The 24,564-nt window shown below is 33.1% G+C and overlaps 1 protein-coding gene across 1 annotated transcript; it reads right to left on the bottom strand.

Annotated features, from left to right (window-relative positions):
- Positions 1–9,376: 9,376 nt before the first annotated feature.
- LOC145582697 (uncharacterized) lies at positions 9,377–22,997 on the bottom strand. The gene is made up of 14 exons (XM_081639696.1): positions 22,521–22,997; positions 19,580–19,653; positions 19,251–19,328; positions 17,801–17,876; positions 15,685–15,749; positions 14,411–14,512; positions 13,389–13,478; positions 12,203–12,277; positions 12,062–12,094; positions 11,885–11,962; positions 11,474–11,533; positions 10,806–10,868; positions 10,142–10,186; positions 9,377–10,064 (listed from the first exon to the last, which is right to left on the bottom strand). The coding sequence occupies exons 1-14, from the start codon at positions 22,552–22,554 to the stop codon at positions 9,879–9,881; spliced, it is 1,059 nt and encodes a 352-aa protein (XP_081495822.1). The 5' UTR covers positions 22,555–22,997; the 3' UTR covers positions 9,377–9,878.
- Positions 22,998–24,564: the final 1,567 nt, after the last annotated feature.

Raw genomic sequence — 24,564 nt, 5'->3', positions numbered from 1 at the left:
AAAATCAATAAAATCTCCTAAAACTACGTGTCGGTCAAAGTGTGTCACTTAAAAAACACGGAGGGAGTATCATACTTCCTCCGTTCTTTTTTACTTGACCCGCTTTGACTTTTACACTATTCACCACCCCTCCTTTGACCGTCTTTTGTGAATAATACATAAGGAAAAAAATATTCACGTGGGATCTTTTTGAATTCGTCTCAATAAATATTATCATAATATATAACTTTTATAATTTTTACTTGTGGAGAATTAAAGTTATTGATAATTAGAGTTTTGCACTAACAAGCGTGATAAAAGAAACAGGTCAAGTAAAAAAAAATAGAGGAAGTATGACTTATATGAGTACATCGATTAGTAGATACAGTTCGGGTACCGGATACCCATTAGCCTGTTACTAAACCTTTTATTTATTTTTATTTTTTAAAAAATGAAAAAGTGAACAAGAAGTTAGGATAATTTTCTCTTAAAACTATACCCTAACTTATCAGAATAAATAAAAAAAAGAAAATCTATACTATTATTTTAAAACAAGAAGTTGGAAAGACACGTGTCCTCTTCTTGTTTTTCTCGATTAAAAAAATTTAAAAAAAGAAATCTCATGCCTTTACAAATACATTATTTTTCAAACTAACTTTATATATGAAAATTGGTAATGCCTTTTCGAAAAAAAAGAATTGATCATGCCTTTACAAAAAAAAAACTTTATCATGCCTTTACAAAACAAAACTAACTTTTTTCAAATTTTTCTTGATTAAAAAAATTATTTAACAAAAAAAAAAATCTCAATATTATTCCCGATGTTTAAAAGAGCCACGTAGGATTTAATTTTCATAGCGCAATGTAAGATTATAAATTTTAGTTGTAGCCAATTAAATAAGAGATTATTAATTTCTTTTAGAATTAATTAATTCAAATGTCACGCAAGCAAAATTGGCGTATGATAATTTTAAGTTTAAATTAATTAAATATAAAATATTATCTTTTGATATTAGGAATTTTATCTAAATATGTAACAAATTATAGCACATAAATACAAAAAAAAATATTTTTAAAAATTCAAACAAACCGTGCATCGTACGGGCTTCATCTAGTATTATTTAATACAAGAAAACTTAAAGAAAATCTAGAGTGCCATATCATCTTTTTTATTTTATTATTTTTTTTTAGGGAAAAAGAAAAATAGGATAGAAGCAATGTTTGATGGAATTTTTTTTGTAAAAAAAAATAAAAAAAAAAGAAAAAATAAAAAAAAGTTAAACCGTTATTTATATAAAAAAAAAAACAAAAAAAAAAAAGAATTGAGTGAAAAAAGTATTCACAAACTTACAAAAATGTCACTTCAGTTTGTTTTAAAAATATAAATACAGGGATGCTAAACCCAAAATTAGTTTTTTTTTTTTTAAAAAAAAAAGAAAGATTATGTTTTGTATACAAAAAAGTCATTTGCTCATAGACCCACCCTATTGAAAATAGTAAGTTCCTTTCTATTTTTCATTCCATTATATATATATGTATTCATATTTTAAGTTTCATTTATGTTATTATGTATGATCAATTTGTTTTCCAAATTTAACAAAATTGTTATTTTAAATTTGCATGAAGGTGATAGTGGGTCAACAATGAAAGTGAAGATTAAAGCGGGCTTCAAATTATGTTTAGGTGAACCCGTTTCTTCAATTTGGAGTATAATACAATTTTAATAACTTGGAAAATTTAATTTGTAGCCCTCTTATTATGTATATTGTACAAGGAATACATTATTTTTTGTTTTTTTTGCATGGTTGATACTGTATATATATGGCAAAAGAATGGTATAGTCTCAAAACTTATTCATCCTTACAATATTGCATATGACAGGAGAAAAAGAAAGTTAAAGAAACCTTACATATGTGCAATGCTTATTATAGAATATTAATAATAAGAGAAAGTGAAAGAATATTAATTTTGAAAAAAAAAATTTGCAAGTTCGACTAAACGGCTAGAAGATGCAGTTTTCACAATATGACGTACGTTTAAAATTTTTAATTTTTGTAAAATTTTGATCGACTTTCTATTCTGTTTTACTTTTAAAATTCTTTTTTAGTAATGCACTTAATATATAGAGTACTATTCTTATATGAAATTGAAATAATTAATATAAGAAAAAAATACAATACAAAAACAATTATTATAATACATTAAACAATCGTGCATCACACGGGTTTAAGACTAGTTTACTATCTATAAAGAGAGCGATATCTTAGTGAGCTTGCATAAAATGGCCCACTGAAGCAACATAGTCTGCTGCTCTATTATCCTCTTTATAAATGTGGCGCGAATCAACATAGGTGAAATTTCGACTTAGCTCCTTAACGTCCTCCATTAATACCTGAATTTTCCACGGGCACTGAGCCTTCCCTGCAAAATATTAATAATAAGCAAATTATCCCCTTCAATAAATACTTTTGAAATATTATGAGCCTTCGCCAAAAGTAGACCATTACGAAGGGTCGTAGCTTTTGCAATAAGAGGAGTACTCATACTAATATTAAAAGAACAACTACAAACATTATTTCTTAAATGATATCTTAGAACAATGCCTACAACCCCTGAACCATCTCGAACAAAACCATCAAAATTTATTTTAATAACACCAAGGGGAGGGGGCGACCAAGAGACAAGAATACTCCTTGGGGTAGGATGAGAAGGAAGAGCGAGAGCAAGAGTATCCAATAGAGTCGAGACAAGAACGAAAATGCCATTCATGATAAATTTTTTGGGCACGAGAAAAAATTGTCATACGAGAAAAAGCAATTTCATAAAAAATAATCACTAAATTCCTAGTTTTCCAGATACTCCATAAAGAAGTTATAACCTTTTTTAGAAACGTAGAGAAATTACCCTTTAAACTTTAAAAATTAAATAAATATCAGTAGTTAAAGGGACCGACCAATCCAACGAATAGTAGCATCAGCATGCCAAAATTCAGAAGTGTAGGAATAAGATAGAAAAAGATGATCTTGAGTTTCATCATGACAATTACAAAAGGGGCACATAGAAGGAATATCAACTGACGATGAGTAAGATTAGCCGTAGTAGGTAGAGCATTATGAAGAAGTTGCCAAACAAAAATTTTCAATTTTGGAGATATATCAAGTTTCCAAATCCAAGAAAATTCCCAATTAGTATGAGAAGAGATATTATGAGCAAGCCAAGTAGCTGATTTGACAGTAAAATCACCACTGTTAGAGAAACTCCGGCAAGGCTCATCTTGAATAACTGAAGAGGGAAGTGGGATTCCTTTAATAAGATGGACAATATTAGACGGGACATAAAGACACAGAGTAGAAACATCCCATTCATTATTGTCTAGAATGAAATGATCAACATTATGATCTAGGTTCTAAATATTCGAAAAATCTAAATTAAGCATAGTAATTGTATTTTCAGAAGAGCACCAATTATCAAGCCAGAATAGAACACTAGTACCATTACCAATTTTCCATCGAAGGCCACTAAGTAGGAAGGGGCGAATTTGAAGAATCTTTTTCCAAATCCAAGAGTCCTTTGGTTGAGGACTATATTCAAAAAAGGATTTGTGAGCTAGATATTTAGCAGTGATAGAACAAACCCAAAGATTATTTGGGTTGTTAGAGATTATTTTCCAACCTAGTTAGCTAAAAAGGCGGAGTTAACCGCCTCGGTTTTACGAAGGCCTAAGCCACCATAATCTTTAGGTTGACAGATTTTATCCCATGAGATCATAGGTATAGCTGATTTGTTTGGCAATTGTTTCCGGAAAAACTTTCTATTAATTTGATCAAGAGAATTAGTAATAGGTTTCGATAAGCAAGCTGTGGACATAACAAAAGAAGGTAGCGCCTCCAAATTACTATAGATAAGGACGGTCTTACAGCTTTATACACTGTGCTTGAAGACCAACTGTTCAATTTTTGTTCAGCTTAGATTACCAGATGTTGAAAATTGTGTTTTGAAAAAGATCGAGAGTTAAATAAAACTCCCAAATATTTGCCTAAGAAAGTGTAATACCCCTAATTTTTGGAAATATTTTCTTAATTAGTAATTTCTTTAATTAATTGAAATAATTAAATATTTCTAAATTATGATCTTGGTCGGTCCATACTTTATTAATTACCGTTATATTCCGTTTTTAATTTTATTTTCCGGATTTTATCTTAATAATACTCAACAACTTTAGCTTAATTATTATCTCATGAATTACAACAAATCTTAGTTTTGATATTATCTATATATTTTAACTTGATTTAATTATCAAATCTAATTATTTTATTTATTTAAGAATGATTTTCGTTTTTTATTTAGAAAAAAAAAATGAATTGAAAGGGCCGTGAGTTTTGAGTAGTTATGAAGCCATTGTTATCATTATCCTATTTTAACTTAAATCCCTTAATTTCTGTTAATTTATCTTAACCATATTAGCATCTATCCTACTTCCATCCCTAATCATTTCCATTGTATTTTCCCACATGAATTAACCTAGACTAAATTTCACTCATATTCATTTAACAAACTTACATTTATCATGTTCCCATGCTAATCTCAACCCTCCTTTAACTCTATCTTACTACCCCTTAAACACTATAAATAGACCCTCAACACTTCACAAATTCCTCACACCAAAAATCAGAAAACTCTTTTCTCTACTCTCAATCTCAAGCCCTCCTCTATTCCTTTCTTGTGCTCAACCAAACCACCATTTCTCCCAACCATACACTACCCTTCTCTCGTCAACAACTTGTGCTGACCCATATTAATATCGTTGCCGCAAGCTAAGGTGCTACGCACCCTTCTACTTATTGTAACTTGATTTTTTTTATGTATCCATAATACTACTATTATTTATTTTTTTTACTACTACCCTAAAGATAATACTATTATACTTTTATTAATGTTATAGTTTTAATGTACAAATTATACGTACTAAGAATCATCATTTTAAAGGATTGGTTTATAAGTTAATAGTTTGGTAGTTCATGCACTAGTGGAGTATTATTTATAGTTTTGTGTTAATTTTGTTAACCTTATATTAATTAAGGTTATTTTAATTGTGTAGGAGGAGTCCCTCGATCGTGGTCAAGTTTAGTGATCGTACCTTAATTGTTCTCGTGATCAAGGTACGTATAGGTGGCTAGGCCCTTGATGCAATGCGTGTTTTGGTAAATGTTTGTTTGGATGATTGTTTGAGTAAACGTATGAATTTTTAAGTTAACTATTTTCATAATAAGTTGAAATATATAATTTCACGATTTAACGGTTTAATCTTTAAAAGTGTTGATCGATTTAATAAAAGTTGTTGATTTATAAATTACTTGATTCAATTAATTTGCAGCTCATTATGGGCCTGAGTATTTGGTATTTTAATTGTCCCTCTACCCGGGACTGGTTAAGTAAGACCATGAGCTTTGTATGATCTGGTCTTTCCTCGAGTATAGTATAACTTGCTTGGGGGGTGTGCACACTTAGGTGAGGAAAATTGGTTTAGGAATATATCAAAAATTGAGAAGTTTATAAATTGAAAATCTATTGGTTTGGAAAGCTTTTATTGATGAATATTACTACCCTTGGAAGGTTTAATTATTTTTGGAAAGTTTAATTTTGGAAATTGACTTGTGACAATTAAATTTAATGGGTTATTTCAAAAGTATGTTTGTCTAATAAAAGTATTTACATGCCTTGCACTTACACGTACTTAGCGTTTTTGCTAATCTGTTTTCCTTTTTGTTTTGGTTCGCCCTGTTTACCATTTTGGTAAGCAGTCTTGATTTCAGGTGTGAAGTTGTTCGTGCGCATACTAGAGTCGGGATTGGGATCACATAGTTAGGAATTAATTTTATTTATGGACAAGTTTTTATTAGTTTATTTTGAAACAGTTATTATGGTTACTCCTATTATTAATAAAAGTTAGTTATTTTTTCGCTGCAATTTGAGTAATTAATTAAGCCTTACGTTTTCACGTGGCGGTAATATGCCCAAGTCTATCTCTACGGTATTTGTATACGTATAAATATAGTATTTACGTAGAGGGAGATTTGGGGGTGTTACAGAAAGACTTAGGAGTCATATTAAAATAACCAGCTAAATTCCTCTTTCTAGAAGAAGGGACCATTTTTGAGAAGACAATAGAAGACTTGTGAAAATTTATCAAGTGACCCGAGATGGCAGAAAATTCCCCTAAAAAATTTCGAATATGGGTGCAGGATGCCGAAGTAGCTTTACAAAATAGCAAATTATCATCAACAAAAAGAAGGCAAGGAATAATTAGAGCAGATGGAGCTAATTTAATTCCTATACCATTCTTTCTATTCATAGAATCCAAAAGAAGTTTCTTTGAAAGAACTTACATACAAATAACAAATAAAACTGGGGATAAAGGATCACCTTGACGAAGTCCTCTAGAAGGAATAATCGTATTAGACGAATTTCGATTGACCACTGGAGAATAAGATATTGTGGTAACACAAGCTTTAATCCAGCTAACCCACATGTCATTAAAACCAAAAGCAAAAAGAGTTGCCCATAAAAAATCCCATTTAACTCTGTCATAAGCTTTTCCACATCTAACTTTAGAGCTAACCATCCCGATTTGTTTCGATTTATCAAAGATATTCAACACTTCTTGAACCAAAAGGATGTTATCTTGGATAGAAGTATCGAGGGCAAAAGCATCTTGATAAGGACCTATATTTTGCTTCAAGAACGGTTTTAGACGGTTTACAAAGATTTTGGAGATGCCTTTATAAAGGGTTGTACGTACAAAGACTAATAGGGCGGTATTGACTTGCCTTATTTGGACTTTTAACCTTTGGAATAAGAGAAATAAAACTTTTATTTGACATGGCGATGTTTTATTTAAATAATTGGATGGTTTTATTTAACTTTTCTTGTACAATATAGGTGTGAATGTCCAAAATGAGTTGAGATTTTCGATTAACAAATTAGGCTAGGCAAAAAATTCTAATAAATGAGCCATCATTGTTTTCAAAATTGTTTAATGAACATATACTAATTCATATAAATTATATTAATTCATTAAAAATAAAATTGCTACGAGTACTGGGCTTTATAAGAGTTTTTTTTTTTGTTGAAAAAAAATAATAACTAAGCATTAGTGACACCAATTTATTTATGTTTTATAATAGGTATCTATATTTATACCGACTTAACAAATTAGTATACCCATTATAAAAAGTTCATTATGTTTAACATACGTAGTAAAAGGTTTATTGATTGTTGATTCAAATTAAGAGGTATTTAACATATTAATTGAAACTTTTGCTTGAATGTTAGTTTAAGCTAAATGAATTTAGTACATGAATGTTTTTGATCCAAATTTTATACATGAATGTCATTTTAAGCTAATTATTTAAGCTAATTCATTAAAAATGTTAAATGTAGAAGGCTTCACATAGAAAGTAAAAACTAGGCATTACACCATCCTTTCATAAAATAAAAAAAAAAATACAAAAATTACCTATCCGTGATTAAATAATTAGTTATACCGTTCTTTTATAAATGTCATAAATACAAAATTACAATGACCAATCCATGATGTAATTAATATCTAAATTCATGTCGTTAAAGAAACTATTACCCAAATATATTCATTGTGTTCATTTAACATTTGATTGTTGGTTTAAACTAATGGGTTTAAGGGCCTGTTCTCATTTATGAAGCTGAGCTGAACTGGACTAAATTAATTGGAGCTGAACTGAACTAAATTGAATTGAAATGAATATTTTATGAGAGAAGAAAATTAGAATGTAAATTGAATTGAACTGAACTGAATTGAAATTAAGCTGAAGAGAACAAACCTTAAAACAATTTAATTGAAACTTTGGCATGAATGTTAGTTTAAACTAGATTAGGTCCCGTGCCATGCACGGATATTTCACTAAATTTAATCAATAAAAGAAGAAAAAATTGTATTAAAAAATAGCATAGATAAAATACATCTATAACATATTTATTATCTTCTTATTTTGCGTATATAATGAAATGAAACATGAAATATAACGAAAGGGTCAATTAGACAAATGTGTATATTAAAACTACATCTACATGGTTTAAAAATTCAATGATAAATTAGTATAAAATTTTCTTTTTTATTAATCAAATAAGTATTTAAAATTGTGTATTACACTTAATGGGCAGGAATAATAATCCCGTTTTGATATTTAGTCAATTTTTTCCCTAAGTTATGATACTATATGAAGTATTGGAGATACAAATACAAAGAATTTAATCAAATTATCTTACATGATTAAACTCTCTTCATATTTTTATTAGGCTATTCGTATTAGAATTAGGCGAGAAACCAATTAAAGTACTAAAAAAACAATAAAAAAAAAAACTCAAAATCCCATTTAATAATAATTAAAAAAATCTACTTCCTCCGTTATTTTTTATTGCACCATAGGAGTTTAGCACAAGATTTTTGGTAGTGGAAAAAAGGATGAGAGAGAAAGATAAAAATACAAGATTGTCCATGTGATGGTATACATAAACTAAAAAATCAAGTGTGAAAAAGTAAGGGTATATTTGGTATTTGTAGTATGAACACAAATATTTCTTTTCCTAAAATAGAAATGGTGCAATATTTGTGTTATTTCCTTAGAAGGTAAGTAGTGCAATATTTAAAAAACGGAGGAAGTATTATTTATTAGATTCATCATTTTAAATTATATTAATCAATTGAATGAAAAAAATAAAATTGTGATGTATTAAAGATTTGTCATACAGAGTAATATTTATGGAAAATAGAGTAATAACTAAAAGGAATATATTTTACTATAAAAGATACATGTAAAATATTTGAAATAATATTATAATAGTCATTATACCAAACTTCTCAAAAAAGATTTTAGCAAAAAAAGGAAGAGTTTTTTTGGAGGAAAAAAACTACACCAGGAATTGACACGTGTCATTCATGGTGTCATTATTATGTTATTGATTAGTTTTGTTTGTTTTTTTTTTTTTTTTTTTTTCTTTTAGTTTAACTTATATATTTTACCACCTAAATCGCGCTCCTTTTCACCCTTATTTCGATATACCCCTATTAAATAGTTAATACTGTTAAATATGTAAATATTTTGTACTCCGAATATATTATTCTCCAGTCACGGCTAGAGAATAATATGTACATTAGGCTTGTACATTGTATATAACTGGCTAATATTTACAAAATATTAAACAAATACTTTCTATATAGTCAGGCCTAGAGAATAATATATACAAAATATTTACATATTTAACAAATACTTTCTATATACGAAGTAGCATATATAATATATTTGGTGAATTAGTTCATACTATATATAGATAGATTATAAGCAAAAATTATTACTCCGTACTCTTGAAGTACACATTAAAACAAAGAGTCTTAATAAGAGTTTATAAGAGTACAAGCAGAAGAAAAAAGGTATCATCAAATTCCCAGCAGAGATACTACTCCGCAGCAGATATGGCGCAGCAGCTGGGCAGCTGCCCGCGAGAGGTTTCAAATCAAAATCCCTCACACAAAGACAGAAATTGCTTAACTCCAAGGGAGGGGTGAAACACATGAGAGAAATACTCAAGTCTTTATTATGATATAGTTCCCATGAGGACTTGAGGTCTCCAAACATTCAATAATGCACTTGTACATGAACAAGAATGATCCTATATCTAAACTCGTCTGCTTCTCTACAAAATTTAGCAACCAGAAAGACCTTCATATATCTTACCGGCCATTCCTTGCCAATAAGGAATTTGGCCATTGATATGATGTTAAATTCAAAAAACCTTTCTTGACAGCTTACAAAGGGAGCTATATCTTGTATAATCTTTTGGTACTTAAATTAAGCAAGTATACCAATCTACATGAATCTGAAATTTCTTGTTGCACTAATTGTTCTAGAAAGCAAGCCAGCACTTTTGACATTGGGCTGTGTCGCAGGCAACTCAGGACTGGGAGGCTTTTCTGTGATTTCTGTTACATTGCACCTGGGGGAAACCCTAGGACTGACATTGTTCTTTACTGCTCCTGAATTCTTTTGATACTCCTGAAAGGTTGGCTATGTTGGTTCTGGTTGAAAGCATGAAATAACAATGGAAGTGAAAATGAAAACGAATAGCTTACCGTCAAGCCTGAGGTTGAGGAGGCATTACTTGGGTCTCCATTAGCCTGGAATAGAGAAGATGTATCAGCAAAAAACATATTATTCAATAGACGTGTAAAATCTCACTAGCAAACACCTTTGTGCTTGGCATGTTATTCCCAAGAATTGTAGCCAACATAATCTTAAGAAAAGACATCACTGGATGTTAATCCATTGGGTCCTATATGCTGTGGTCTCACAATCATTGGAAACAAGGAAGAAAAAACAGCACTGGAAGCTTTTTTTTTTTTTTTTTTTCACCCTCTATTCAATTTAAATGTTTGTTATAGCATTCTCTCAGGCATCATAGCATTGGTTGCACTCAGAAGTGCCACTGAACTAACTAGATCAAATAAAGACTAATGGCCTTGATGACTATTGATTTTGAAGAGCCTTGTAAAAATGACTCTAAATTCACAAAGTATTAAATTAAAAAGCCAGCATGTGATGAGCACATATTACAAACCTTACGGGATCCATTAGCAGTATGAAAATTACTGAGATCAAATTTAGTGTGCCAAACAACCAATACATTTACAAACACAGACATAATAAACACCAAAAGTAAAATAAATCAACATGGGAAAGGCAAAAAATTTGGGAAGTTGTGTATCCATCAGAATTAAGTAGGAGATAAGAGCACACCTCATTAGATCCACGAGAAGTTGAAGGAGAGGAAGGCTCCAAGGTAAGAGGCAGGGACACAGACTGCAAGATTACAGAGTCAACAAGAAATTGAGAGTATACCACAGAACTTACACAGCAGTAGCTAAGGATCAAATAATGGATTGCCCATTTTCAATTCAGCATTGTATAAATAAATTCAGTAAACATGCTTCAAAATTTTAAACACTGGAAACCAAATTTTCAATGAAAGACCGCCATGATTCAACATCTTCCAAAATCCTAACTCAGAAACACCTAATAACATCACAATTCAAACAAGAAAACTAGGGAGCTGTTTCAAAATAGTAGTAGAATAGAAGTCTGAACTCGTTAACAGAGATGATCTTGTCAACCAAAACAAACTTCCAGAGTAGATGGCAGATGTTTTTTTAAAAAAAATATAAAATACCCAAGAATTCTCAAGAACCTCATTAACAGCAATCACTGAACATATAAACCCAACTATATTCCTCACCCATCTGGCAGTGACCATGCATCCTTAATTAATATGATCAATGACGACTTGAATGCCAAATTGGCCTTTTAACAGAAAAAAACATGCATAAAAAATGCTTCATTATCCAGGCTTTGCAAAGTAGCATAGCTATCATGTGGTTGTAGTTCACAGCATAAAGCATAACATTTACCCTTGAAGGTGTTGCAACTTGATGTTCAATAGCAGGCCTAGAAGCAGCAGAAGGAGAATCCTACAAATTTGGAAACAGTTCAATCCACAAAAAAAATTACCAAAATGGAAATCAAGAGAGTTCTTCATGCATCAAAATTAAGAGAGAGGGAGAGAGAGACGTAATGTAACATGCTCAAAATGAAGGAAAAGTGAAAGAACACACGAGCTAAAGTTTAGAGAGCAGAAATAATACACAACAAGAAAAGACTACTGACTAATATAATATCAATTATGAACATTCAGATATATAGCCCAAGACTGCCTAATAGACAACATATAAACACAAGCACAAACTTTGAGAATGTAAATAATGATTTTGCAAATATGACAATTATTTAATAAACACCGGAAGCAGACAACCAAAATATACCTGTATAAGATCTGTAAACATATTTTCCATTTCAAGTGTAGAAAGTAACAATTTTGCCACTCCATCCTTCGTCTCATCCTGAAAGTAGTTTGGCAACAGTTTTAGCATGAGATAATGTTTTCATTTTGTACTGTAATATTATTCTGCATAGATATTCAAAAATGTAGAAAATTGAACCTGTTTTCCTTGAATCCTGCCCATTCTCGTCTCCTAAATTCAAAAAAAAAAAGGTCAGATAATGCATTACCCCAGCCAGGGAAAAGATTTGGTAAGTTATTGATCATCAACAACAAACAACACTAGGTAAACATGTGTTACCAGAGTTCGAATTGTATCATTGACTTCTTGGAGATCCGCAGCAAAGTTGGAAACCTCTCCACTAACTGCAGCTACCTGAAAAGATCAACGAGAATTCGGAATCTCATAAAAATTGAAATGAAAGCAAAATTTGCTGCCAATACTTAGAGAGCAGAATAGCAATGCCACACATATTTTATTCTTTTACCAACATTATATGCATTAATCTAAATATCACACCAACATCTCACAAATCACATAGAGGACATCTTACTACCTGCCATGCAACTTTAATAATAGCATGCACACGATGAGAATAGCAGACACAAAGATAGGTATTAAATTGCTAAATATCTTAGGCCTTGAATTCTAACCTGTTAAAACTCTACCTTTTCTCATATTGCCAGTTATAAGCCACTAAATAGAATGCTTATAATGAAACATGTTGGGTATGCTGGACCGCTGGAAGAGAGAAGCATCGTATTCAACACAGAAAAATAGCATTATAGGCAGGGGGGAAAAAATACAAAAGAAGTATATTATTTAATTGTGATGGGCTAGCATGCAGAGAGAGCTGGGAATAATGAAGTAATGGAATTTGAGTTAAAAGCTGAGAAGCATACAAGATGATATCAAGGAAACAGAAACTTGTAAAGGAAGCTGCAAGGTAAGAAAATTATTATTAGCCTTTTTTTTTTGTTTTTTTGGGGGGTTGGGGGGGGGGGGGGTGGCGCTTATCTTACAGAAAGAAATCAGGTATCAAAGCCCCACAAAAAAAAAATAAAAAATAAATAAAATAAAATAAAATTTGGATGTGAGTCACAAATAGAGGTGGTTATTGGACAGGGTAGTCCAATGGTAAAAGGGGCAAGTCACTTATTAAAGGGTCTTGACCCTTTTACTTTTAAATGGACAGGGTTATTATTGGGCTTTATGTTAAAGGATCATTGTAGAGTTTCTATTGGCAGCCCAATGACCTTTAATATATAATGCTCCATATCATCAAAGTTATATTCACTTGAATATATAAAATCCCCATCAAAATGATTATAATTCTGAAACAGCGTCGGCACCCAATAGTCTAATGTTGTCCATCAAAAGAAATGTGTAGTTACTGGTTCCCAAGCTTTGTGGACCAATTCAACGGTTCTCAGACTCCTCAAAAGACAAGCAAAAATATCACTGTGTGAGGGATTCGAAACCATACCTCCTCCTTCGTAGAGTTACTACATGCAATAATTTCTTCAAATTTATTACTTGATTGGTCAAGTTTGGAAGCTATCTCATTTCTGGTAGTCTGCATCAATGGAGAATGAATGTCAGATCTAAACATAAATAATACTCAAAATGATACTTAAACCTGAAGTTTTACAAAAATGACTTGAGAAGTTGAGATAAAATCCTAATTTCTTTAACTCTCAACCAAAAATATATAAATCCAATCATTATTTCATATTTTTGAAAAAAGACATGGAAGAAGAAAAAAAAGCCTGTCCTAATTTAGCAAAGAGAATAGTTTCCATATGTTATAATTTATAAATTTAATATTTTAAAATCAACTCGACTACTATAATACCCACAAAAAGACCAACAAATATAGTATATATTCCAAACTATACACATACAATTATATTCTAAATCAAAGAATCAATACAAATTATCTTCCATTTTGTTTTTCCTTGACCTGTTGACCCCTTTGAACAATTACTATCAATTAGCTATCACTTCAACATAATATTGATAGCAGTCACTTTTAACAATTAGTATCAATTAGCTATCACTTCAACATAATATTGATAGCAGTATCTCTCTCACATTTTTTTGAACTTCCCGATTGAAACTTCTAACAGAGCATGCCCAAAGAATGTAGCAGTGAAATCTATTCACGACAGATGGCTATGAAATGTAGTTTGTTGAAATAATATTTATACTGGTAAAATTATTGTTTAACTTTGTAACAATGCACCACATAACGCAAGTGACCAATTACTCCCTCCATCCCCAATTAAAATCCCATAGCATTAAAAAATCCTGTCCCTAAAAAGACATTTTGTGTGTGTGTGTGTTGTTGGGGGGGGGGGGGGGGGGGGGAGGTTCTGGTCTTTAACGACAGTCACAAACTCGTAACATGAAACTAAATGGCCAAATAAAATATAAAAATAGATAACAAAAAAGAAAACACCCAATACATTAGGTGAGTTGCTGGAACTCTGGAAGTGAGGAACTTGCCCTGAGTGAAAGAAAAACTTCATCAAGCTGCTTCGCAACAGCATTGCAGGCATCTGATAAGCCACGTTTGGTCGCAAACATGAAGTCAGGGATTTTCCAACCCTATCAATGTGCAATAACAAAATAACATTGAGTTATTAACTTCTTCATTGTTAACAGAATCAGCAATTAAACATTTGGACTAGCACAGTAGCATATAGGGTGACACATATAATCAAATTATAAAGGCTGAACAGAAGCAATTAAAAATTTTCACAAATCATATTAGTCCCTAAAACAAAGTATACCTTCATCTACTTGACAAATACATATTTTGTCGATCAATCATCAACCACCACAGACAGTGGAATACCATGTATAGCATAGATAAGATAACATATATAAAATGTGGATAAAATCTTTCTATGTAGACAGACGTCATTTGGATAAAAAATAAAAAAAATAAAAAAAATAAAAAAAAATTACTGCCAACAATAACACTAAATAAGTAAATAGAAAGATGTGCCTGCATATGGTTTATTACCACAAAACAATGGCCGTGGTACGTTAGCAAATCTAGATTGCTTAGAGAAAGGACTTTGGAAAGTGGCGTAGATGAAATGGCCATAAGATTAGGATTTTTTGCAAAACAACCATCATACCCTTTGGAAGCACAAGGAACGTGCTAAGCAATGTTCCCAACGTGGTTAGGGCACTTGACTTTTGTTTATTTATTTATTAAATGATGTCTCATTTACAATATTGAGTATTGACAAGTGTTCAAAGAATTCCTGAGATAAGCTTGTTCACCAACAACCAATAATACAAGAACAAAGCCAAAAAAGGACAAAGTTTGGAATTTTAGTGGGCTCTTCACCAAAAAAAAATTGCTCAAGAAAATAAACCACAGATTATAAATACAGAGAATCATGCAAGGTGTTAAAGCCAAGAACAAGATAGAATATTAATAACTTGCTTCGGCAAAGTAACAAAGTTAGCTTTTGCAATATACTTATTATAATAATTTACTTTCTGAACAAATTAGCCCAACCTTTCTCTGCATATGCAAGGGGCAAAAATATAGAGCATTTGTAAATATTTAGACAGTAGATCAATGGTATAAAACGTTTCATCCAAGCCAAAGACAGATAGCATTGTGGGTAGAGATGCTCAAGTACTGTGATCATAGGCTTTGTTGCAACTAGCTACTGTTAGGGAGGGAACTCGATCAAGCTATGAAGTGTTAAACGTAGGGCAAACTAATAAACTTAGGCATCTTAACATTAAAACTTTACCTTCCACCACACATATCCATAGCCAACAGCAACAATCACAATTATTACACCATATTTACGGCCACCTATATAAAATAAAAGAATAATATCCCATCAGCCGATACGAAACAAGTACATGTGGAAAAAAGGCAGCATTTGCTAAATATCCATAGCTTAAAAGGGGAAAGGAGACATGTCAAATGTTTGATAAAGCAACCAGACATCAATAAACTGAATCTGGGAAAATTCTTTTTTTAAAAAAAATAAAATAAAAAAAAGTGCTCCATCCAATAGAAAAAAGATGACCAAAAATACTACTTTATCATTTCCAACAGGTAGAAGTGAACATTAAACAGAAAATAAATTTCACTAGAAGTCCAACATCAGTTCCACCACAAGCAACAGAGGTCGGTCCACCTCCTAATCCACCTGGGGCCAAGCCCCCACCGCCAATAAAACCACTAGAAAAATCACCATTCCATCCTACCACCATCGAGGGAGAAGAGTTGATCATACCAGCGAAACCACCACAACCAACGCCGCTTGTCACTCACCACCTTTTTCTCTGGCAGACCAGCCACCCGGACCACCACCAGACCTACCCTTTATGAAGCCACCTCCTCTGTTCAGACCGCAGTGGTCTTACAACTACGCTCACATTTTCCGGCAAGGAATCCAGGACCCCTGCCAGATCCACTACCACTGGGCACTGGCACTGCCCCTCTCGAAAATTTTTCCTAACCCACCACCGTTGAATATACCAGTCACACTCCCACGTGCGGTACAGAGAACACCCCTAAATTTACAAACCCCATCACCAGACTCATCGGCGACTCCAGCTTGTCTTGCACCGAAACCAGCACTCTGTGCAGCGACTGCCTCGAAGAAAACTCCAGTTGGTTTATCTGTAAAATCATCAGAGAAGTAACTTGTGAAAGTTCTCACCCCAATGCCAAAACCACACCCCACAGGATCTAACACCACTTGACTTTTCTGATGTACAACCTCGCTGCTGGACAGGGGACCACACCGAGGATCATATTGTGATGCCGTCGAATGAAAATGATGCACCACCTGAACCTTCAATTCCTCCCACCTGAAGAATTGTTATTGCCGACATTCCAATTCAAACCATGGCCGTGCATTGCCAACCAGTCCAGGGTGGTTCTCCTCTTCATTCAACTGGAAAAATTGAAAAAATTACTCCATTGCAATGATCCAATCAGTTGAGTTTCTTCCATTGAACTCATATATTTGAAGCTCTTGTCGGCATTTCTGCTCCTCCTTGAGATCCGAAATTCCTCGCTCCCTGTGGTGCAAAATGTGTTCGAAATTTTCTTGAATCCATTTCCTCTGCTGCATCTATCCTAGCCAACTACATTTTAAATTTTTTATATTCGGAGGTGGTGGTTGCCAGCACCGAAGATCCCAGAACCACTGCGCTCATACCAAGTTGTAATAGACTGATTTTCAGACCAAGTATTTCTGATTTAACAAGGCACATGAATAAAAATGAAAGCTTGTTGTTTGATCGTTAATGGCAAAAGAGGTTACAAATGATAGGTTAATAGCATAGGCTATTACTCTCTTTGATAACTTTAAGGTATCACTCTCAAAGTAATTTGAGATTACCATTCTCTTTCATTCCACAATACAACTCTCATGCCTATCTACTGCTATGCTAATTCCCTTTTATAATCAAGCAAAACTACAAAAATAACCTAAATAATGTTTGTCCACTGCTCAAGAGTATCAGAATTCAGTCCTATAAAGCCACACTCCCTAGTGCTTCCTTAATTAATTTTGTCTCCTAGTGTTGCTCCTTGTACCGGATCCATTACATTGCCATTGCTGCAACCATTTTCAATCAGAATTTTTCCTGGTTTCCGAACTGTTTATCTCATCCACACCAAACAAGCAGGTTATATTTGTTCAGGTAGTTAAGATATCTCACTGAGAGCACAGTCCACAGAGGCAATTGAAATCAGAAATTCAAGATTTATTCCTTTCGTTTCAGTTTCTCACCCCATACTATTAGTTCTAGCAAGGTATACCATATAACAGTCATTTACTATAATTTAGCTATGCAGGCAATAACAACTTGTTTTGTCTGAACGACAAGGTAAAGAAAAGCTACCTGTTGCATTAGAAGTCACAATCGTCGTCGATCCACTTGATGCAATGAGCTGCAGCTGTTGCCTTAAAGTATTGACCTGAAAAAGTCAGACCAGAATTCCAATTAATTCAAAACCAAATATTTCTGTTGAAAACCATAAGATCATTAATTATATCGAAAGAGAAATAAAACACCGCCTAACAATAAAAATAGCATTATGATTTAATATAGATTCAAGCATTATAAAAATTAAAAAAAAAAAAAAAAAACAATAATAAAAAGAAAGAAAGATCATGGATTAAAATGATGTATTAAGGGAAGAAGAAGGATAATAGTGAAGATCGAGCTAGATATGACTATATTACTGCTAATTACCCATCTTTCAAGAAGACTGGCACTCTACCAAAGCAACAAACTAATCAGTCATCACAATATTCAACATGACTCCACTCTATCATTAGCTCTATGTATAGAGCTCTCTTTCTAGCTAAATAGCTTATAATTCATGACACTAACTCATGATATAACTACTTAAAATGCCTCCACCCTTGTCAGCAATTCATAGAATTAAAATGCCATCCTTGGCTCCCCCTATTACTAATTCATAGCAAATGGTCAGGAGGGAAAGAAGGAGATAAGATGCTATATAACGAAAACAAAAAAGGAACGCGTGGGATCATTTAAAACATAGCAAGGAAGCACAACAGAAAAAGGAAAAAAAAAAGAAAGAAAGAAAAGAAAAAAAAAAAAATCGTTAATACCACTCAGAATAATTTGAATTGAAGGAACCACGATATGAACATTTTAAAACACATTACAAATTTTCCTTGTAACATAACCTCTGATTGTTAAAATGAGAAAAGTAACATACAACAGTTGGTTGCTCAGTTAAGTTGATTTAATGTTTACAGCTAAATTCTATTGTGTAGACTCTTCAGTTAAATACACCCCAGAAAACAACAAGGCAGGACAATCATGTGAAAAATCAGACAAAGTATTAATTAATAAGTGAACAAAATGAGCAGATGAGGGGTCAAAGAGATAGAACACGTCGAAGAGACCAAAGTTCTACAAATCAAACAAGACTTTCTAGTTTTTCCAAGTAGCATTTAAGATACAAAAATATCTAGCAAAGAAGGCAGTGTATCTCAAATACATAGCCAATAGATTCTTTCCATCAGGCGAGTTTTCAATAATTTAATTTTTTATAATGGAAAGATCAGAAGGCAAATGGTTAGTAAGTTAGAAGCTCTTAAAAAAAATTACAAAAAAAAAGAGCATGCCTTATCAACAACTTCTTGCCTAGATTCTACATAACCTACTTATTATCAGATTAGTTTTTGCCACTTTGAACAATATTAAGTTCTATCTTTATACACTATGAGGAAACTATATTCTTATAGTTATTAGGAAAAAATAAACATTAATAAAAAGAAATGAGCAAATTAACTACTTTATTGTAAGTGAATACCTCAGCCACCAATGCATCATTTCTTGGTTTGGATGTTGTGGAAGCAGAATTGCTTTGCTTTAATGGCTTTGAAGCAACCTGTGATACAAGTCACAGAACAGAACATGTATAATTCAAAAATGCTATGGAAAGGTGAGGTGGACCATTCTGAACAGCTTATAACTTTAAAGCAGGAACAGAAGAACTACACATAAACATAACACAATAACATAAAATAAAGAAGAAATACAGAAGTGGTTAACCAGCTATTTGGGCATATGCAGAGTACTGGAATTTTTAAAAAATTTTAAAAAAAATTAAAAACAAAAAGCCTGAATAAAGATAGACACCTTCCAGGCACCTGAGATGACATCAGAAAAGCTGGGCATGCGCCCCTCTTTGGCTAAAATTGAACCCAAGATGCCTGCAAAACAAAAGGTAAAATTGTAAATAATGAGCAGTTTTGCAAATAATGAGCAGTTCAACTTCCAACATATTTCAGAAGGGCAGAGACCACAATTTTAAGAGCCTTAATGTAACCATTTTGAGTTAAAAAAATTACAAAATGCTATTAAGCCCATGAAATTTCTCACAAAATATGTGATATGACACAGGAATTACAGTATTTGCAATGAGCACTGACTTACCATTTACAATTTCTTGATAATACAAGTATGTACAAAAAAAATTGGTTTGACTTTGAGCCAGATGTACAAATATTTCCTTAACAATACCAGTACATACCAAAAAATGGTACGACTTTGAGCCAGATGAATGAGAAGTATTCAGTATAGAGAAGAGGCATGCAACTTGTTTCACAAAAAGGAACTTGGAAATATCATATAACAAAGTGAACGTTTAAACAAACACACCACAAGGACATAAATGTTTTATAATGCAGATATGGTGTACGTCCCTATTTAACTGACAAGGTTTGACTGGCACGGATAGGCATACAGATTGACTAGTATTTTATTATGTGAAATTTGGTAGAGAGTAATCATTTTAATGTGTTAAGGGGATTGTGAGAACCATTACTTTTGTTGATGGGAGAGGAAGTTGATTTTAAAATGTTTTTTATAGAAGTAGGGGAAAGAAAAGTGGGGCCCATAACATGTGAGAAAAATAATATACTACATAAAATTGATGAGACCATTCCTTTTTAGGAAAAAATAGAATTGTGTCAACTGAATAGGGATGGCTCTAAGGATAATAAGTCAACTAAATAGGGACATAAGAAGTATTATGTATTATATTGTAGAAACACAATGAGCTCCCATGATCTAATGAAGTTACCAAGTACAACACCCCTAATTAATAGAGTGACCGCTCTTGTAAAATATAAAATGCCTCAAAGAACTGATCAGCCAAGGTATAACCTTACAAATAATATATACAAGAACACCTCAACCATTTATCATCCTAATAACAAAACTAAAACCTACGTGTCTACAAAACTATAATCTTGACCCTAATACAGTAAATAAGACGACACAAAGTTAAAATTATCTGCTAAAGCCCTGAAGGACTTCTACTGAAATACTGAGTGCATACTCAAACTGCTCTCTTCACTCACAGGAAAGCAAAATCAAAGCTACGTACCAGGTATGGATTCCCAAAAATAGAATAAGGTCAAGCACGATGCTGCAAGATATGGTGGTCTCTAGATCATTGTCATGTTGTAGACAATTAATAATTTAATTATAGAGAAAATTCATGTACTAGTTTGCAAAGACTTTTACTTGTTTTACAAGCAACAAGTCATCATTAGATTCATTACCCACTCCAAAGATCAAACAACTAATATAACTGTGCCCCGTGTCATTCAAATTTGAACCCTAAGTCATGTATGCAGGATAACCAAGAATCCAAACCCGTATTGGGCAGAAACATTGCACCTAATTAAAATGAGAGATAATAAGTATGGTTGAATAAGTATATTAGAGGGACATAGCCTTAAATTCTTTAAATAGAGGATAATCTTGGAACAGAAGCCAACAAATTTTCATGAAGCCTTTCATTACGGCTGTCTATGACTGTATGCAGTCAAGAGGGAAATTCTCACAGCAAATGTTACACACAATTTCACTAAATCCATTCCGTTTGTTATGATTAAGTCTTTTGAAGCAAACAACAAAGATAATATGTAGTAACATTTAACAAACCACATCCATGACAATAGAGACTCATATGTCATATCTCAGCAATCAGCGTGCAAAAGAGCGGAAATTTTCAATTAGTGGATTTAACCTACACTAAGAGGTTTCATCAGCTAGAAAAAAAAAATTAAAAAAATCAGGAAGAATTAAAATGGACACTGGTTCTAGATTTCAGCATCCCAAATGGATATTCAAAACTCCAAACTTCTGGTGTCTAGGCACCCAAAAGACAAAATTAAACATATTCCTAGCCAAATACATCATTATGCTGTCACCCGCCACGCCACACCCTAAGCCAGGAAGTATAGGTTGGAAACTGTGGAGTAGAAAATTTTGCCAATTGTTTACTACTTTGGACTACATCACTTAGAATGTACCATTATGGAAGGCACCCAAATCTGAGGCACAATTCCTTTCCATACCACACTTTCAGCCTTTATATCATGTGCATACCTAAATAGTAAACACTAAACAGAACAAAGAATCTGAATAACTTAATGTAGTAAGAGGTTGCCACGATGAAGAAGGTTATGTACTGGATATAAACACAGAACTTCCCTGTCTAATATCCTTGATTACTCACCAGCCGAAACAAAAGAGAATCATATCGTACCATCAGCAAGCACTCCATCCAGCAACATTCTGGTTCTCAGTAGTCAACAAAGCTACTCGTTAAGGAAAATTCCATAGAACAAAAATACTCGGGTTGATCTGATCCTTAAAAACCCTTTTATCAACATTCTGGGTTTCAGTAGCAGAACCGAAACTAGCAACCTTATGTTCCACACTACTACCAAGTTCGGATATCATGAACAACCATCAGCTCAAACATATCCTTAATAACTTAACTATTATTGAATGATTCAAGCATAAAATTACCCTTAATGAAAAAAAAAAAATTGAGTTTTGGGCAAAAACAACAATGTCCACAAGCTATTCCACAAAAGTCTGATGACCCAATTCACTAACCCATTAAACAATTCAATCTATACCCATTTCACAAACTTTAATCAAAATGCAAATACAACAAAAACCAAACAAACCTCCCTAATTATCAACTAAATTGAACCTAAAATAATATAAACATAACACATTGAAAATCGAGAAAGGACAGGAGAGGAAAAGGCCAAACCTGCACCAACGAGGATAGTAAGCTTCCCAGCCATTGATGGAGAAAACCCCACCAAAAACCCCTAAAACCAAATTTAATTCCCAATACAAAAAGGGAAATTTTTTCAACACTTGGATCGATCTTCCTCCAAAGTCCAAACCCCAACGAATCGGTCTCTCTTTCCCTTAATAATGAAGCTCGAAGTCAAGCTCAAACTCCCTGATTCCGCCGCACACCAATCTCTCTCCTCCGTCCTTCCGCCGTTCTCCGACGAACCCACTTCCAGAACAACGTCTTCTTCGATTGAGGTGTTCAACAAATTACTGCGTAGAAAATATAGAGAAGATGAGCAGTGACTTGGAGAAGGGGGCGCGTTTTCTCTCTCCTCTTTGTGTTGAGGTTGGGGTTGGGTGCGCAATTTCGATTGTGTGGGGAAGAGAGAGAAAACTGAAGAAGGTAAATTCGAATTTGGTGGGGAATCTCTGGTATCCGATTTTGCAGGTTAGCCCAGATTATGTGGCTAGGGTTATGGTACAGGATCCACTGTAGAAAAAAAAAAAAATTGTGATTATGAGGCCTTTGTGTTTTTATCATGTAGCCCAATTATAATACAGCGCGTTTCTGGTGCGGCTGGCCGCACGGTACGGCAAGGTGTCATATCAGTAACCCTTCTAGTAACCCCTCAAGTAACCCCATTTAAGTAACCCCTCTAGTAACTCCCCAGACAAAGTAACCCCTGACCAAGTAACCCCTGATTGACCTGGTAACCCCAAGTAACCCCCGACCTAGTAACCCCTAACCTAGTAACCCCAAATAACCCCTAACCTAGTAACCCCAAGTAACCCCTAACCGACTTAGTAACCCCTAACCTAGTAACCCCAAGTAACCCTTAACCGACCTAGTAACCCCTAACCTAGTAACCCCAAGTAACCCCTAATCGACCTAGTAACCCTTAGTAACTGCTTAAGTAACCCCGACCTAGTAACCCTTGAAGTAAACATCCACAACAACAAAACAGTGACCACAATTTCATCCAAATCAAACCAAAATAACGAAACTTTCATGTATCAATTTAAATAAAATTTGCATAAATATAAGAAATGTTGCAGATGATAAAGGAAGCAATCGTTGGTCTGAATGAAAAGGGAGGATCGAGCCCCTACGCCATCGCCAAATACATCGAGCCCCTAACACGCCACTTTCCTCTAGGACTCAAATTCAAACATCTAATACGAAAAGCAGCGAAAAAATGAAAATTCTGGAAGAATGAGCATCAAAATTCTTCAACAAAACGAAATACAGTAGAATGAATGAATTTACAGTAGATAAGAGCAATTAACTAAGATTTTGCAATTGCTCGACTCCACCAGCAATCAATTAACAGGACAACGACGGAGGTGGAGGTCTTTGGCTGATTTCACCGGCAAATATGAAGACGACGACGAATGTTTGGGTTGGTTTGGAGTTTCGAGGAGCTTCGACGACGACGAAACGAAGACGGTGACGACGATCTGGCTTGGAACTTCGAGAAGATCTGGACGGAGACGACGAACCTGACGGCGGCGTAAGACCTAGCTTAGCAATTGATGGTTAGAGAGAGAAAGTTAGGAAGAGAAAATGGAGGAAGGTAGAGGAGAGAGAGAGAAAATATAAAAAATGTGGCTGGCCGCACAGTGCGGCCAGCCGCATATAAAACTTAAGGTACTACAAGTTTCAATGGATAGAATTGGATCCACAATTCTTAAAGGCTGGTCTCGAGATCAGGTAGATATTTATGGTCTCTCGTTAAAAAATCAACATTTATTATAATAAAAATGAACATTTTCTAACTAAACATATTTTACAATAATTTTGTATTTCTCAATAATTACATGTTCATTTTCATGCAATATGATGTTCATTCTTAATAAATAAATGTTCATTTATATAATATTAGATGTATATTTTTTTTTTCCAATGTCATAGTCTTTTTATATTATCTTATATTATAAATGTTTATTTTTATATAATATTGCAATGTTCAATTACTAAATGAACATTTACTTACACGAAAGTGTACAAAATA

This window comes from Chenopodium album, chromosome 15 (genome assembly GCF_948465745.1).
Source record: "Chenopodium album chromosome 15, dcCheAlbu1.1, whole genome shotgun sequence".
NCBI lineage: Eukaryota > Viridiplantae > Streptophyta > Magnoliopsida > Caryophyllales > Amaranthaceae > Chenopodium > Chenopodium album.
The sequence above is the reverse complement of the archived record's forward strand: the minus strand, read 5'-3'. Positions and strand labels throughout refer to the sequence as shown.

Bases quoted from the DNA above. Each gene is read 5' to 3' on its own strand.
- LOC145582697 (XM_081639696.1), bottom strand. From the start codon at position 22,554: ATGGCTGGGAAGCTTACTATCCTCGTTGGTGCAG. The intron at 11,534-11,884 runs GTATATTTTGGT...CCAAATTTGTAG, and splicing joins TGTTTACAGATCTTATACAG to GATTCTCCTTCTGCTGCTTC. The intron at 10,187-10,805 runs GTGTGCTCTTAT...TCTCTATTCCAG, and splicing joins CTTCTCGTGGATCTAATGAG to GCTAATGGAGACCCAAGTAA.